The 16919-nt window shown below is 37.3% G+C and overlaps 1 protein-coding gene across 4 annotated transcripts in view; it reads left to right on the top strand.

Annotated features, from left to right (window-relative positions):
* ELOVL6 (ELOVL fatty acid elongase 6) overlaps window positions 1-16919 on the top strand; it is a 151435-nt gene that overhangs the window by 95049 nt on the left and 39467 nt on the right. For all 4 annotated transcript variants that reach the window (XM_025386440.1, XM_025386441.1, XM_025386439.1 and 1 more), the window contains exon 3: window positions 6029-6160. In XM_025386440.1, coding sequence (XP_025242225.1) covers window positions 6029-6160 — 132 coding nt within the window. The remainder of the gene's footprint in view (window positions 1-6028; window positions 6161-16919) is intronic.

Genomic DNA, 16919 nt, shown 5'->3' with positions numbered 1-16919 from the left:
GTATTAAAGATTCTTTTTAGATGTGCAGGTTTTTTTTTTTTTTTTTTTTTTTTTTTTTTTTTTTTTTTGAGACAGAGTCTCGCTCTGCCGCCCAGGCTGGAGTGCAGTGGCCGGATCTCAGCTCACTGCAAGCTCCGCCTCCTGGGTTTACGCCATTCTCCTGCCTCAGCCTCCCGAGTAGCTGGGACTACAGGCGCCCGCCACCTCGCCCAGCTAGATTTTTGTATTTTTTAGTAGAGACGGGGTTTCACCGTGTTAGCCAGGATGGTCTCGATCTCCTGACCTCGTGATCCGCCCGTCTCGGCCTCCCAAAGTGCTGGGATTACAGGCTTGAGCCACCGCGCCCGGCCAGATGTGCAGGTTTTTGTTTTAACATTTTGAAAGTATTTTCTCCCCCAAAATCTTATTTCCAGTTGTAATACAAAAACAGAATGCACCAAGATTTTTAAAAAGGTGACAGGGAGGAAAAAGATAAGTTTACAGATGCATACAAGGAATTTCTATGTCCACTCTGCTTCTAAGAGGGGTATACTTTCCTGGAAAGGGATGTGTAGCCATGTTATTGAATCTGGTGTACTAAATGTAACTCTACTTTGATTATGGCCTACTTCAAGGATAGAAAAACTAAAAACTAGTTTTCACACCTTTAAAAAAAATTGATAAGGAGAACCTGTGATCTCTGAATTAGTATCTGGAAGGTGAGGCAAAAAGGGAAAGAAGTGCTTACAACTCAAAGCAGCTTAGACATCATACCTTATTTGGTTTCCGTGGTCATACACAACAGAGTGGAATAAGAATAAGGAACCCTTTACCTTAGTTATGGCTTTGTCTTGCAATTATAAAGCCACTTTTTCTTTATATCAATTATGGGCATATTTTCATGATTATTCACAAAATTATTGTTTGTCAGAATTTCTGGGCATATAGTTAATTTACTTATGAATAAAACCTCCTGGCCAGGAGTGGTGGCTTACATCTGTAATCCCAGCTCTTTGGGAGACTGAGGCAGGAGGATTGCTTCAGTCCAGGAGTTGGGGACCAGTCTGGCCAACATACTGGGACCCCATCTCTGCAAAAAAAATTAAAAGAATTAGGCACACCTGTAGCGCCAGCTACCCAGGAGGCTGAAGTGGGAAGATTGCTTGAGCCCAGGAGGCTGAGGCTGCAGTGAGCCATGATCACACCACTACACTCCAGCCTAGATGACAGAATGAGACCTTGCCTCAAAAGGAAAAAAAAAAAGAAAAAACTGCTGAAAAATTTCCATTTTTTTAATGTAAAGAAATGCCTATATGAAGTCTTGCAGAATCCTTAAGAATGTGACAGAATTCAGCTCTGGGTAGGACTTTAAGAAACCTCAGGATCCCTCTCAAGATAATCTTATTTTAATATTCTTATCAAATTATAACCACCATAGACATACATTAAATGTCATATTGGCAAAAAGTAGTGTTATTTCCTCTAGTCTCTGGGTCCCTACTTTATTTGTATCCTTAAAATCACTTTCAGAACCATACGTTGTTTCCTGACTTGAGTCAGCAACTCAACTACAAGAGGACTCTTAGGAGGGGGGTGCACCAGTTGGCATTCTGTCTCAGCGTCAGACTCTTCACCTTGGAACATGAAAACTTCTTCTGCACTAGGTAGATAGGTATCAGCTGAACTGGGCAGTGCCCTTTTCTTTTTTCCTTCACTGCTTTTTACTTTCCCAACTCCTTGTACCTCACATGTGTACAATAGTCATAATGAAGAGCATGTAGATACGACATGAAAGAGCCAGGAGGGAGCTCAGGTCAGCTTCCCAAGCTGTTCATTAGCAATTATCCTATGTTGAAATACTGCCCACATAAACATTTCTTCATTAGCAAATAAACTAGTTTGACTCTTGGGGTACAGAAATTTTGATGTGAATGCTAAGGAGACTCAAGCTAAGCACTGGTTTCAGTGACATCCCATGAGTTTAAAAAAGCATATATTTCAATTTATGCATGCTGTTTCAGAAATGTTAATGGGTAGAGCAATAAATACAAATCATAAGTGAGAACTTGCTCAGCTACTCTGGTAAGAATCAAAAAAGCATGTCCTAGGAATGTTTTGGAACAAGACAGTATGATAGAGAAATTCAGATTTCTAAGGATAAATCCACTATTCATTTTTATTAATTATGGAATAATTTCCATTGTTCATCTTGATGACAGAAATAGAAGGGTAAAAAGGATAAATATAAGCTTGACAGAATTAAAGCACATCAGTATTTCGTTTGGGTTGTCTTTATTTGGTTGGTCACCTGGTAATCATAACTCCCAAATCACCATGCTGAAAAGTACTTATTAAGTACCTATAATTACGGGTTGTGCTATATGATGCACATTTAAAATTTATTAAACGAGAAGAGTCCATGCTATCTCAAAATGACTAATTATCTGATAATAAAACAGTATAGTGTTACCATTATACCCAAGTATGGAGGCCTGCCAGTATACGAAGTATTACCACTGAACCATTAGGAAAGCAATCTATCCACATTAAAAACTACGTGGGCTAGTGGCAAACCATTATTCATCTTGAATACAGTTGAACTTTACCGGAGAGATGCCAGAAAGGAAAGGCAATTTTAATTCATTAAAATTGCTCTGTTCATTAAAGAAAATCTTACCTTCTTCTAAGCAGTATGGATACATTCAACCATAAATAACTCAGTTAAAGAGGTAAGTGTTAATGCTTCCTTAGGCAACTCCCACTTGTAGCAGATGCTTAGGTTTAATTCTAAACTAACCCAAAGGATTTGAATTTCACCACAGTAAAAGATTTCTGTGCACGCAATGAACAACTTACTTTGATCACAGCACTTAAACCGATTCCCGTTAACTACCTGTAACCCAGATATAGCTTATACAGTTATTTTGTGTTTACCTACCTGCTTGACCACAGCCATGACAATGTTGGATAGTCTTGAGCAGTGTAGAGTGTGCAGCTGTGTGACTGTGAGTGACTACTGTCATCAGGTTCCCTATTCTCTCTTCTGTTGAAGGAGGAAATTGGGCTCCACCTCTAAGGTTCCTTGCAATTATCAAGTTCTATGATTCTGTACTGACTGACTTCATTGCCTTAGCTGTTGAATTGCTTTGTAGAGAGCTCTAAAAATTATGTGGAAAAGTGAATGGCCCTTGCTGGGATGTGAGCAGTGCATTAGGACTACTTCTCATTTTAGAAGTGAGGAAATTAGAGAAAAAATACATAGGGAAGATTTTTTATTCTTTTCTTGGTTCTTGAGGCATTACTTTTCCCTTTATGGCTAGAATGATAGGATTGTATGAAGACATTCATTTAACTTGGTTTGTTTATGATTGCAAGTAATACAGTTAATACAGCAAAAATCAGAATCTCAAGTATGTTGAATGGGTAAGATAAATAATAATTTTAAGGAAATGTCTTCAGTGGTATATGTATAACTAATTTCTGTTCTCAAAGAAGCAAAGAGGGTTTGGATGAAAGTTTCCCAGGCTCAGAAAATATGACAGTAGAAACATGAAGATAGGAAATTCTTCTTCATCTTTTCACAGTTACACAATGTTCTACACATTATGCAATGATTATGTAATTCAACAGGAGAGCTTAAGGAATTTTTACAGCTCATAAGATAACACATCAAGTACCCCTTTTTCTTCTGAAAGTTTACCACAAGAACAGGAAAATCTAGGCCTACTTTACCTCTAAGCCTGTTTATCTATGAAATAAAGATAATACTTTACCTGCACCATGAGTATTAAATGGTAAAGCTTTTTGGCATCATGTCTACCCATAGGAATCACTCTATAAATCATTATATGTGATTATTGTCACTTATTACCTTTATAAATTAGAAAAAAGTATATACTTTTTCATATTACTATCGCCTACTTGGTAGAACTTTATTTTTCTTTAGTCTTTGCTTATATGTGCATAAACAGAAATGGTGATTGTGACTCTTAAGTAATTTAATTCCATGCCCTTGCAATTTCCACAGGAGAAATAAAGCAATATATATATAATTTATGGCCAAAAGTACTTTCCTCCTGAAATGTCCAATAGTTAAAGTTTCCACAAAATTGTCTCACTTTTCCACTTTTCATTGAAGTATAGAAATAATCAATGTCTTTCTGGGGGAAGAAAATGTATCATAATATTTTTCTGAATATTTGACTCTTTAGTTATTATTACAGGGAAAGTACAACTTTGTGTTTACTGCCTGTTTACTGTACACACATGCCTAATTATTTTCCCCATCAGAAAATTTGATAGGACAAGACCATGTTCATTCAACAGATATTTATTAAGCACCTACTGTGTTCCAGGTCTTGTGTGACCAAGAGAAGAGTCTGTAAACCTCAGTGAAAGTGATTTATTCAATTTTTACTTCTGCGTTGATTTCTGGAATCATTGCATTATTTGGTATTCACTAAGTAGGTCACTTGCATTCATTTACATAGGAATGCTGCTTTGTGTAAATAGCAAGGTCCCTTATGAGTCAGCATTACATGTCAGCATGAAGGGAGAAAACATGAAGCATTTTACAAATAATACTCTTTAGGTGAACACATTTTGCTTTTGATATTATGTTTTGTAACTTACTTCTCAACCCTTTCCTTATTGATCTAATTGAATGGGGAAGACCCATTTTAAGAGAAACATTGCTTTCTTAGGAAACATGCTCAACTGTTTAAATTATTTATAAGGTTTCTATTGCTTTCTGTCAAATCATAGTTCTATTATAGAAGTTTGTTGATTTTTGCTTTTGAATTTATTTTTTGGCATTATCAGTATTGTTGTCAGAGGCATTTGAACTAGAGTGACTTTATCTTGAATAGGGGCTAAGTAAAATAAGTCTGAGACCTACTGGGCTGCATTCCCAGGAGGTTAGGAATTCTTAGTCACAGGATAATATAGAAGGTTGGCACAAGATCACAAGATCACAAAGACCCTGCTGATAAAACAGGATATGGTTAAGCAGCTGGCCAAAACTCACCCAAACCAAGATGGTAACAAAAGTGACCTCTGATCATCCTCACTGCTTATTATATGCTAATTATAATGCATTAGCATGCTAAAAGACACTCCCATCAACACCATGACAATTTACAAATGCCATGGTAGAGTATACAGTCTAAAAATGGAAGGAACCCTCAGTTCTCTTCCTGGGGAAATCTCCGCCCCTTTCCCCAGCACACTCATGAATAATCCACCCCTTGTTTAGCATGTAATTTAAAAACCCATAAAAATAGCCAGCCAGCAGTCCTCAGGGCTAATCTGCCTATGGAGTAACCATTCTTTCATTCTTTTGCCTTTTTGAGAGGGAGTCTCAAAAATCGCGGCTCATTGCAACCTCTGCCTTCTGGGTTCAAGCGATTCTCCTGCCTCAGTCTCCCAAGTAGCTAAGATAACAGGTGCCCACCACCATGCCTGGCTACATTTTTTATTTTTAATAGAGAGGGAGTTTTACCATGTTGGCCAGTCTGGTCTCAAACTCCTGGCCTGAAGTGATCCACACACCTCGACCTTCCAAAGTGCTGGGATAACAGGCATGAGCCACCACGCCTACCCAAGATAAAATTTTAAATGTCTATCTTGTTCCAAGACACAACCATGTCACCAAATAGTTCCAATAAAAATACTTTTTAAAAATTCATGTATGTATCTAAATTGGCTCAACAAACTCTAAAGAATAAAATTATTTCTCTCAGTGAAAAGGCTACTTTTTGTACTTCAATGCTATGTTATTGAAATTTCAGTCATAGAGCCTACAAAGGAAGTATGTCTATTCTGGCGTGATACTTAATATGTTGGTTAAACTGCTGGAAGTTTAACCTGATTTGTCAAGGGAGATTTCAATAGAACACCAGTTTGCCATGTGGACTAGACTCCCTCTTCAGTGAAGCAGGAATATTCTCAAGAATATTTTTTCAATGCTTAAAAAGAGGAGAACTGGTACAAAATTTGATGTTTCCTAATGACTAAAAATATCTTAAAGATTTTGTTTGCTTGTTTGCAGGAAGAAATCTTTCCTGTTTTCTGCTCTGTATGCTGCCTTTGTATTCGGTGGTCGGCACCTAATGAACAAACGAGCAAAGTTTGAACTGAGGAAGCCATTAGTGCTCTGGTCTCTGACCCTTGCAGTCTTCAGGTAGGTTTTTTTTCATTTTTCTAATAAAATGTATCCATTTTATCACTTGCTGAAAGAATGCAATGATTGAGCATTTGATTTTAAATCTGATATTTTTGATTATTGAATATGATGAGGACATAAAGTGTTCAGAAAGAAAGCCTTCACTGCAACCATTTGCCATGATGTACCCAACCTTGTATATTTCGAGAATTGTCAGGCCATCTCTTGTCCTGTCCAAATTGGCCATGCAGTAATCTGATTCATCTGTTAGGATGAGAAGCAGTACAGTAATTCATTAGTGTTATTGGCTAAATATAGATGAAAGGTTAAATGGGAAGGCACACAAGTAACCTGTTGAAGTCTATTGGAGAATAGGGTTCAAATACCCTGGGTGTGCTATTGCTAACACTTAATCAAAAGATGACACTTAGACATAGACCAGACACTGGACATCTGTGTCAGTATTGATAGACCAGAGAATGCTTTTGCTCTGCATCTTCAAAAGCACTCTCCACCCACATTCCCTGAACTGACTTGCAGGCATGTGCTTATGTAGCCAGCTCTAGCTTCATAAATGTGAAAGAACTCAACACAGAGGCTGTCAGGACAAGGCCTGTTCTCTCCAGGGCATCTGTCAGCCGGTGTGCAGACTCATTCCTCCAGAAGCTTTCAGGAGCATTTCCAGTCTTGTATTATTTTGTGATCTAGGCAATCACAAGACTAATTAGCACCCAGCTGGTGTCCAAGCAAGTGCCAGGATTTACCTAGAGTGCTAACAAAGGCACCTGTTCTGTTTGTGTTTTGCTTGTCAAAACCAGCAAGTTTATAACTAGGCTTGGGGAGGAACAGGAGGAGAGTAAATGTACATATACTATGAAACACAAAACTATTCATTTTCATATTTATAAATACTCATTTGTATTTTTTCATATTGTATATTAACTGTTCTACTTCTAAGCAGAACTGGATGTTATCATTAAAGCTTCATTAGTCACTTAAAGCTTATTAAAAATGACTGAGCAGGAAGAGTATTTCCATTAAACTCTTATGATCTGTGCCTTTCCATAATGTTGGATCCCTCCATCTAAAACACCCACTTGCTCAGCACTGCTGAATATACTTTTTATTTCAGTGCAATTTGTAAGGCCCTAAGTTTGAAGTACTCATGATTTGGATCTGTCACTAAAATCTCCTTCCAGTTCAATCTGTATCAGGTCATGATTCTCTGTAATATAAATAAGTCTTTTCATTTTTATTTACATTTAAGTTTGACAGATATGCCTCACCTAAAGTATTTTGATATTTGTGGGGAATTTATCTCTATCCTAATGAAGCCTTTCACCATTTTACTGATTTTTCAATATTCCCTGAACCTTTATCTTTTGTTATTTTAAATTTTAACACTTGTAAGCAGAGTAAAAAAGTACAATGACTCCCCTGCACCCCTTACCTTGATTAAACAATTGTCAACACTTGGCTGATTTTACTTCATTTAATCTTGCTCACCTTGTTTCTCATCCCCAAATTATTTGGAACTATTAATAATAGAGGCTGAAATAATTCTTATTGAAATCATACCATGGCTAAAGGTTAAGTACTCTTTAAAAATAAACACAATATTATGATCTCACCTAAATAAATAATTTGTTCTCATTAAATTTCAAATGTCTTTAGTTGTCTCATAAATGATTCCTGTTTTACAGTTTATTTTTAAGAACCTGGATCAAAATGAGATCTTTACATTTCCGTTAACTGATATCTTTTGACTTACAGATTTCCTCTCTTTTTCCTTATGATTCATCCTTTGAAGAAACCAGATAGTTTACCGCATAGTTTCCTCTGGCCTGGATTTTGCTTGATTCCATTTTTCTGTACCTTCTATTTCTTGTAAGTTGTAGTTAGATCTAGAAGGTTTATTACATTCAGGTTTAATATTTGAAGAGGTTTTCTATAAGAAACAACTTGCCTTTATCAACTATTTGGTTATCTTGAAGTATATACAGTTATTATAGCAAAGATTAGGATAAATGCTCAATTCTTTGTCTATATTCATTAGGTTTTTTTTTTTTTAAGTTAGCTAGCATGTAAACAATAAGATTTGTTTTCTTAAGAATCATTATAAACTTATGGATGTGTACTTTTTTATATGCCAGTGATTTTGAGACATGATTTTAATGTGTTTTAAGTCCACTGCTATTCCATTTGATGGTGATAGTTTGATTTTTTTCTTTAATGACAAGGTATTTCGGGCCAGGCATGTTGTATATTTCTTGTCCAGAACTGGAATCGGCCATTTCTCCAAAGAGCCTGTATTAGATCGTTTTCATGCTGCTGATAAAAGACATACCCGAAACTGGGAAGAAAGAGAGGTTTAATTGGACTTACAGTTCCACATGACTGGGGAGACCTCACAATCATGGCGGGAGGCATAAGGCACTTCTTACGTGGTAGAGGAAAGAGAAAACGAGGAAGAAGCAAAAGCGGAAACCCCTGATAAACCCGTGAGATCTCGAGAGACTTACTATCATAAGAATAGCATAGGAAAGACCGGCCCCTATGATTCAATTACCATCACCCCCCCACCCCCCGCCGGGTCCCTCCCACAATAGGTGGGAATTCTGGGAGATACCATTCAAGTTGAGATTTTGGTGGGGACCCAGCCAAACCATATCAGAGCCCTAATTCCTATGGTAGAGAGGAGATAACATTTAGAAACCACTATCTGGGTACTAAAGGTGGTTGTTGGTGCTGAGTAAGTTCTTATATTTAAGTCTTTAAAGAAGCCAGAAGTGGAAATTTACTTATTGAGGTAGAATATACATATATAATCTATTATCTTTTTTTTTTTTTTTTTTTGGAGACAAGATCTCACTCCGTCACCCAGGCTGAAATGCAGTGGCACAATCACGGCTCCCTACAGCCTCAACCTCTCCAGCCTCAGGTGATCCTCCTACCTTAGCCTCCCACGTAGCTGGGACTACAGGCATGTACCACCACAGCCGGCTAGTTTCTATATTTTTTTGGTAGAGATGGAGTTTCACTATGTTGCCCAAGCTGGTCCCAAACAATCTTTACCATTCTTATGACTTAACTTTTATTTCTCCTTCCTCTCAGGCCAAAAATCCAAGTTCCCGATGTTGACCAGTAACTCTACATTTACTTTATCCTGCAATGCACATGCAGAAGTCAGTAGTGACACTTTATCCTTTTTAGACTGACAACTTATTGTGTTCTCTTTCATTTAATGGATTCTGTTATTTTATTTTCTTCAGAGCCACGTTTTGTATAAAATTTAAAAATCCAGAACCATATAGAAAAATCCAAGTATCTGCAGTCTAAGGTTTTAAACAATGGATCTTAATATTTTTAAGCCAGAATTTGGGAAACACTGATAATGGAATTCTATGCTTCTGTGTTTGGAAGAACATATTGAGATTTCTCTATGCTTAAAGAATGCTAGTCAATAGTGCATGGAAGTAAAAAGTCTGACTACAGAATGATATTTTTAATATAAAAATATAGAGATACTAGAAGAAAATAAACTCAATTTGTTACTTTTTTGTGGGGGGGGGAAAGCAGGTAAGACATCTTATTTATTAAATTCCTATGATTTATTAGAAAATAAGACCAGCCTGGGCAACATGGCAAAACCCCATCTCTACAAAAAGTACAAAAATTAGCCAAGCATGGTGTCGTGCACCTGTAGTCCCAGCTACCTGGGAGGCTGAGGTGGGAGGGTCACCTGAGCCTGGGGAGGCTGAGGCTGCATTGAGCCATTATAGCACCACTGCACTCAAACCTGGGTAGCAGAGCGACCCTGTCTCAAAAAATAAATGAATGAATAAATGGATAAATAAAAAATTTCAGCATTTGTAGAGGTTGATTGTAGTGGACTGGCAATTTAGAAGTTAAAAAGATTTATTTTTTTGTGATGTGTTATTCAGAACAAATGAAGCAAGTATAATAATGTGGACAACTCTTAATTTTGCATATTGGCCATTTATTTTTTTTTTATTTTTTTATTTTTTTTTTTAAATTTTTTTTTTTTTTTTTTTTTATTTTATTGAGTCGGGGTCTCGCCTTGGCTCCCAGGCTGGGGTTGCAGTGAGCCGAGATCTGGCCACTGCAAGCTCCGCCTCCCGGGTTTACGCCATTCTCCTGCCTCAGCCTCCCGAGTAGCGGGGACTACAGGCGCCCGCCACCTCGCCCGGCTACTTTTTTGTATTTTTTAGTAGAGACGGGGTTTCACCGTGTTAGCCAGGATGGTCTCGATCTCCTGACCTCGTGATCCGCCCGTCTCGGCCTCCCAAAGTGCTGGGATTACAGGCTTGAGCCACCGCGCCCGGCCATATTGGCCATTTATTATTGTGTTTTTCTGCATTTAACACATTTCCTAAAATATATATACACACATTCATATCTAATCCCCTACACAATTCTGTAGAATTTCAAGTAGTTGTTTTTTTGAAATCCAAATATTTCATAAAGTTGATATAAAACATTCATCAAAAATATGCTCTTCTGGTCAGGCATGGTGGCTCACACCTGTAATCCTAGCACTTTGGGAAGCCAAGGCGGGCAGATCACCTGAGGTCAGGAGTCTGAGACTAGCCTGGCCAACATGGTGAAACCCTGTCTCTACTAAAAATACAAAAATTAGCCAGGCATGGTGGCACGCACCTGTAATCCCAGCTACTCGGGAGGCTGAGGCAGGAGAATCATTTGAACCCTGGAGGTGGAGGTTGCAGTGCGCCGAGATTGTGCCACTGCACTCCAGCTTGGGCAACAGAGCAAGACTCTGTCTCAAAAAGAAACAAACAAAAAAACTGCTTTTCACAAACAGTTGTTTTAATGAGTGTTAAGAAATTTCTTATTTTGGTCATAAATGAAAATTTCATTTTTATAAAGGATATATTTTTGTAGAAAGTTTTGAGTGGCTCTTACACTATAATTCATGCATTTTCAAATATTGTCTAATGACAAAAATATAGACATTCCTTGCTCAGGAGACAGAGATAGTTCTTCTATGAGATGGTCTGCAATGAGGTGATGGCCAAGGGCCTATCGCCCACTCCATCTCCCCATCCTTTGCCACTGTAGCATAAGATGCCATCAATTTGGAAAATGAAGGAAAGAGAAAGAACCAAACATTTCAGAAGAAGTAAATTTTTCTTTTGGAAAATCACTGAAAAGAGGAATTTTTGTGTATTTTACTGCTTAGGAATAATTTCTTTTCCCTCAAGTCCTCAAGGTTGCCTGTTAGCTCTTAACAGCAGCCAGGGACCCAGTTATGCTTAATTTCCAGATGCCATACATTGTTTACTCATGAACTGAGACACTATTGTGGGAATTAAATCATATCTGCTGCATACTTAAAAAGACAAACAAAAGAAACCTCTTCAAACCAGTCTATTTCAAAAAGTGATGGGGTTTTAGTATTGTTTGCAAGAATTGCCTGCAGTTTTTCTCTTTATTTTTGGGGGTTGACTGAAGCAGTTTTCATGGAGACAGAAGTCTTCAGGTGGTATTCAGTGTCATTTATTGAAACCTATCATAAGTTTTGATAGAGTAGATAAAATATGGCCAGCTGAATTTTCCTTAGGCCTACAATAGATCATTTAATTTGAGGAACATTTCTCTGGGTTCCCCTGACAATCTCTCCTCATGATTCCTCCAGGCTCCCTTTTCAGATTCAAAGTACCAGGTTCTGGTGTCAGTCTTTGCAAATATGGCCGGGATGATGGCACAGTGACCAACTTCCACCTACATCCCACCTAACCCAAGGACAGGCATTTCTTTATTTGATAAGATAATTTTCTGTGGCATTTATCTATGGGTAAAGTTTGAACATTTCCTTAGTGTAAATGCCGAGAAAAATTCTGGTTATGTGAATCAGTAAAACTTTTAGATGAGATTGCTCCTGGTGGCAAAGAAGTTAGATTTGGCTAAGTTATCGAACTTTGATATAGCAACAGAGCATCAGATACTTCAAGGTACTTATCCCCTGTTCTTCTAGACACTCCTGAGTCATTTAATCGTGTTGCTATGACATGTCAGCTGGGTTACTACAATTGATTTGAAAAAGCTTTCCATCCTTCTAGATTGGGTCCAGGTGTGTTTGCTTCTGATTCAAAGAGCCTCTACCAGTTACCTGTCTGGCAGTGTTTTCTTTTCATCAGCAGCAGAAGGAGTTCCAAGAAGCCATCTTTGAGGTTCTTGATGCAACACAGATCAAAGCAGGATGTCTAGTCAGTGTACATTATAAAAAGATAATTACTTGATGTTACAAATTTATAGGTGCCAATATCACAGTTGCTTCACCTTTGCTTACTCCTGTTTCCTGGTGATTACTCCGGCCTCAATTGTTTTATGCATGATTTGCACAAATCCAGATGTTCTACATTTTATAGTTTGACATCTCGCCTATTAACCAGCAATTTTTCCTGTTGAACCTCATTGTAATTTCCTGGCTACATTTTCATTTTGTTATTAAATGTTATCTCTGGCTTAAGTATGAAATATATTCAAGATTAGTAGAAAATTATTCTATTTTTTTCTTTTGTGGGATTTTTATGAACAAACTGCTTAAATATAGCATAGGAAACTTGCAGAAAAGTCTGTTTAACAGTGCAAGCAGTAGATAAATGGTATTTAACCAAATCATTCAAGTTCTGTTTTCCCCAGATTTTATAGACAAATTCAGTGTCCAATATCTGAAGAATTATTGGCAATTACCTTATTTCTAAAGCCAACAAGTATATAATAAAACTAACTGAAGCTGTTCCAGTGACAAATACTCGACAGTTTGTAACCCATATGGAAGGAGTGAGGACATGATTGACCTATAAAATGATGGTACAATTAAAATGACAAGTTTTAGAACAATGAAATCAGTTTGTGCATAAGCCCCTCATAAGTGTCTTAGTTTTTATTCCTATGGTTGCCAAAAGTAGCCCATTTTAATCCACAAAAACAATAATGACAATGATTGCAGTGATATCATTTATATAAAGTAAATGGATCCATAAGCTTTAAGTGTCATAGGACAAAAGCTCCTATTTTATGAAAAATGTGTTATAAATGTCAGATTTTTAAATGTAACACCAAAAGTACAAAAGTAACAAGCCAAAGATGCCTTTGGAAAGCATAATGCTGAGTAATAAAAAAGCAAGCTGGGAAATAATCCTGGAAGTGTAATACCATTTATGAAAATTTTAAAAACTCGTTAATACTACATTTATGAATATATATGTCGTAAAAGCATTCAAATATGCATGAAAACCTCAGGATACTAAGTATCTCTGTTTGGGGGAAGGGAGGGAGAGAAATAGGGCTAGAGAGAGTCCAAAGGGGGCTTCAATTCCTTTTGTAACATTTCATTACATGTAGTAACATGTTACAACATGTTATTACAAAAAGGTCAAACCAGGGAAAAATAGCTATTTGATAAAAAGAAGGGCTATACAAAAGCAAAGTTGAATGCAATTAATGACATTTGGTTTGTTAAGTGAAACAGCAACAATTGTAGCCATATTATAAGATTCAGGTAGTACTGCTGGTGCAGAAATAAAGCAAGTTTATGTCAAAACACAATGTTGTAATTTATTGGTCCTCATTCTCTACCTATCCCACCCAATAATGATCGGTATATAGTTAGAATGAAGAAGAGCTTTTGTTTTCTTCTTTTTTCTGACAGTATCCCTCAGTTAAGTGTGTATGTTTTGCTGGAAGGATGATTTGAGGACCTTTCTTTTCTGTCCCTGTGTTCAACTCTTGAAGAATCTACCATGGTTAATGTTTCTAACCTGTAGACAGATACGATGTAGGTCAGATATTGTGCGTTTAATTATTGTTTTATCAAAACTTGTTTTGTTTTTATCTTTAGCTTACTCGAAAGTGTAAAATATCACATACCAATACTTGGTACCTTCCTTAGCCTCCTATTTTTGTGTTATTTTATCAAAGAACCAGAGCAATTGCTGACTCCAATTTGCTTCTAATGCCATATTTATAAATTACAGCTTCTCCTATTTTTTTAAAGTAAAATTAATGGATGTATAGGAAATCCTTTTTCTTTGTTTTCTTTTTTCTGAAGGCAGAGTATATAACAGTTTTCTTTGCAGAATCAGATTTTTCTTAAAACTAAATAGCTAGAGCAGTTATGTTTTATAATAATAAACATAATAACAATAATTTATTGAGACATAAAATAACTGAGACTAGGAATAACGTAACACCTAGATAACATCTCCAGCACACTGATTGTTTTAAAGGTCAGGTCACAAAATGACAACAAAATATATTTTGTTTCCCTTTGCACTGAAAGAAAAGTGAAGCACCCACACTGTATTATTAAAAAGCCCAACAAATGTTCAAGGCAAAAATCTTAATAAACAGTAAAGTTTAAAAAGCCCATTCCCATAGGAAAAATAATCCTTCCATTTACTTAGCACTGCCAGAGTTGGCTTCTTCCGTTGATGAAGGACACCCTAACATTTTTACAACTGGAGATAACGATATCTAGTCTGAAAGATAGTAGGATAGTGGATTTGTTAAGCATTTTCTTTTAATTTTTATTTTGTTTTATTTGAGATGGAGACTCGCTCTGTTACCCAGGCTGGAGTATGGTGGCATGATCTCTGCTCACTGCAACCTCTGCCCTCCGGGTTCAAGCAATTCTCTGCCTCAGCCTCCCAAGTAGCTGGGATTACAGGCGCCCACCACCATGCCTGGCTAGTTTTTGTATATTTAGTAGAGACAGGGTTTCACCATCTTGGCCAGGCTGGTCTTGGACTCCTGACCTCATGATCCGCCCACCTCGGCCTCCCAAAATTCTGGGATTACAGGGTTGAGCCACCGCACCCAGCCATGTTAAGCATTTTGAGTTGTATTTGAATCCCTTTCAATCTGAGAGCTGCAGGATACCCCTCCATTGTCCTGTTCAGTTTTGTTATTAGTACCAATTTTGTTGTTCTGTTCATCTATACACACATTCACATAACTAACAAATTGCAGCTATTTATTATATTATTAATACCAATTTTGTTATTGTGATGACCTATACATGCAGTAACATAACTACCTGACCAATTACAGCTACAGGATAAAGAAAGTCCTTTCTGTATCTGCCCATAGTATATATACACACAAACCCTGTTACCCTTTATACACTCTTCTTCCTGCTCACCAGGAATTTTTTCTATCCCCCTGACATCAGAGACAGCTCAAGTAAAATACTGCTTCAACTGGGACCTGACATCAGAAATTCCAATGCCAACCCAGACTAGCTCAGATCACCACCCACCCCCTTGCATAAAACCTCCATGCTTCATTAACCATGCCAGGAGCATCATGAATAGGTAATAGCAGACTTATATGACATAAACTACTTCATTAACATTTGCTTTGTTTTCTAGATGTCTAAAACTGGATCCTTTGCCAGAGTTTGGTCTTTCTAGTCTCAAATCACAATAAAGTGACCCTAACTGAATTCTTGACTCCTTTTGAGAAACCACGAGCTATAATAAAAATAAGGAATTGGCAACTTTCTATCTTTTAAAAGTTTTTAAGATGGAACTTTTAACCGGGGTCCATGCATCCTGGTCTGCTCTGGACAGTCTTAGTTTTATGCATGTTGTCTCAGTGTGATTATTAATAGCTCCTTCTTCACTCTCAAGAATGTCCCAATTTGGATGATAAATACAACAGTTATTCTATTTATCACCCACTGAGAAATTGAGTTGGCTCAATAAAAAAAAAAAAAGGAAGAATACCATTGATTATTTGATAACTTACTGCTAACAAATTCTTATTTTTAGGATTGACCTCTTGACTAAAACTTGCTCTGCCTGTAATATTTCCAAACATTTGACACATCATCACTCAGATTTAAAATATCCAAACTGGATCTCCTTTTGATATTTCTTTTCATTGAAATTTATCACAATTTTCCTAATGAACGTCTTTAAGTCATTCAAAGTATGTATGCAAATCTCCTTTACCCAGTCACCAACTTGTATCAATTCTTGTCAGAATCTCTTAGGTAGCTGACTACACCGCTGTTTCCACCCTGGACCCTCCAATTATGATCTTTGTCACTTCACATCTTCAGTTTTACAACCACTAGTTGCTGTCCTTCAAATGTTTCCTCTACCCAAGGATATTCTACGTAGCATATTGTTTCCCTGTTTAAATCTTAATTGAAACTTTTGCTTATACATTAAAACCTCAATCTCGCCATAAAAATGTACAATCTTGCCTTGACCACTGCCCTATGCAAGCCAACATGTATATCGAATCTTTTCCCGCAAAACTGACACACCTTGCCCATTCCTAATTTCATTCCTTTTCTTTTTAGACAGTTTCACTCTGTCACCCAGGCTGGAGTACAGTGGTGCGATCTAGGCTCACTGCAACCTCTTTCTCCCGGGTTCAAGTGATTCTTGTGCCTCTGCCTCCCAAGTGACTGGGATTACAGACTTGTGCCACCATGCCTGGCTAATTTTTGTATTTTTAGTAGAGATGGGGTTTTGCCACATTGGCCAGGCTGGTCTCAAACTGCTGACCTCAGGTGATCTGCCTGCCTCAGCCTCCGAAAGTGCTGGGATTACAGGTGTGAGCCACCATGTCCAAGCCTAATTTCATGTCTTTGAACATGCTGCACTTCCTCTTTCTCCATTCTTCCTCTATTTGTTTTTCTGTAAATCTTATTGTTTAGACTTAACATTCCTTCTCTATAATGGCCTATCTGATCATTTCAGCCCATATCTCAGCTCCA

This window comes from Theropithecus gelada, chromosome 5 (assembly GCF_003255815.1).
Source record: "Theropithecus gelada isolate Dixy chromosome 5, Tgel_1.0, whole genome shotgun sequence".
NCBI classification, from domain to species: domain Eukaryota; kingdom Metazoa; phylum Chordata; class Mammalia; order Primates; family Cercopithecidae; genus Theropithecus; species Theropithecus gelada.
Note: the sequence above shows the minus strand (reverse complement) of the source record. Positions and strands in the feature narration are given on the sequence as shown.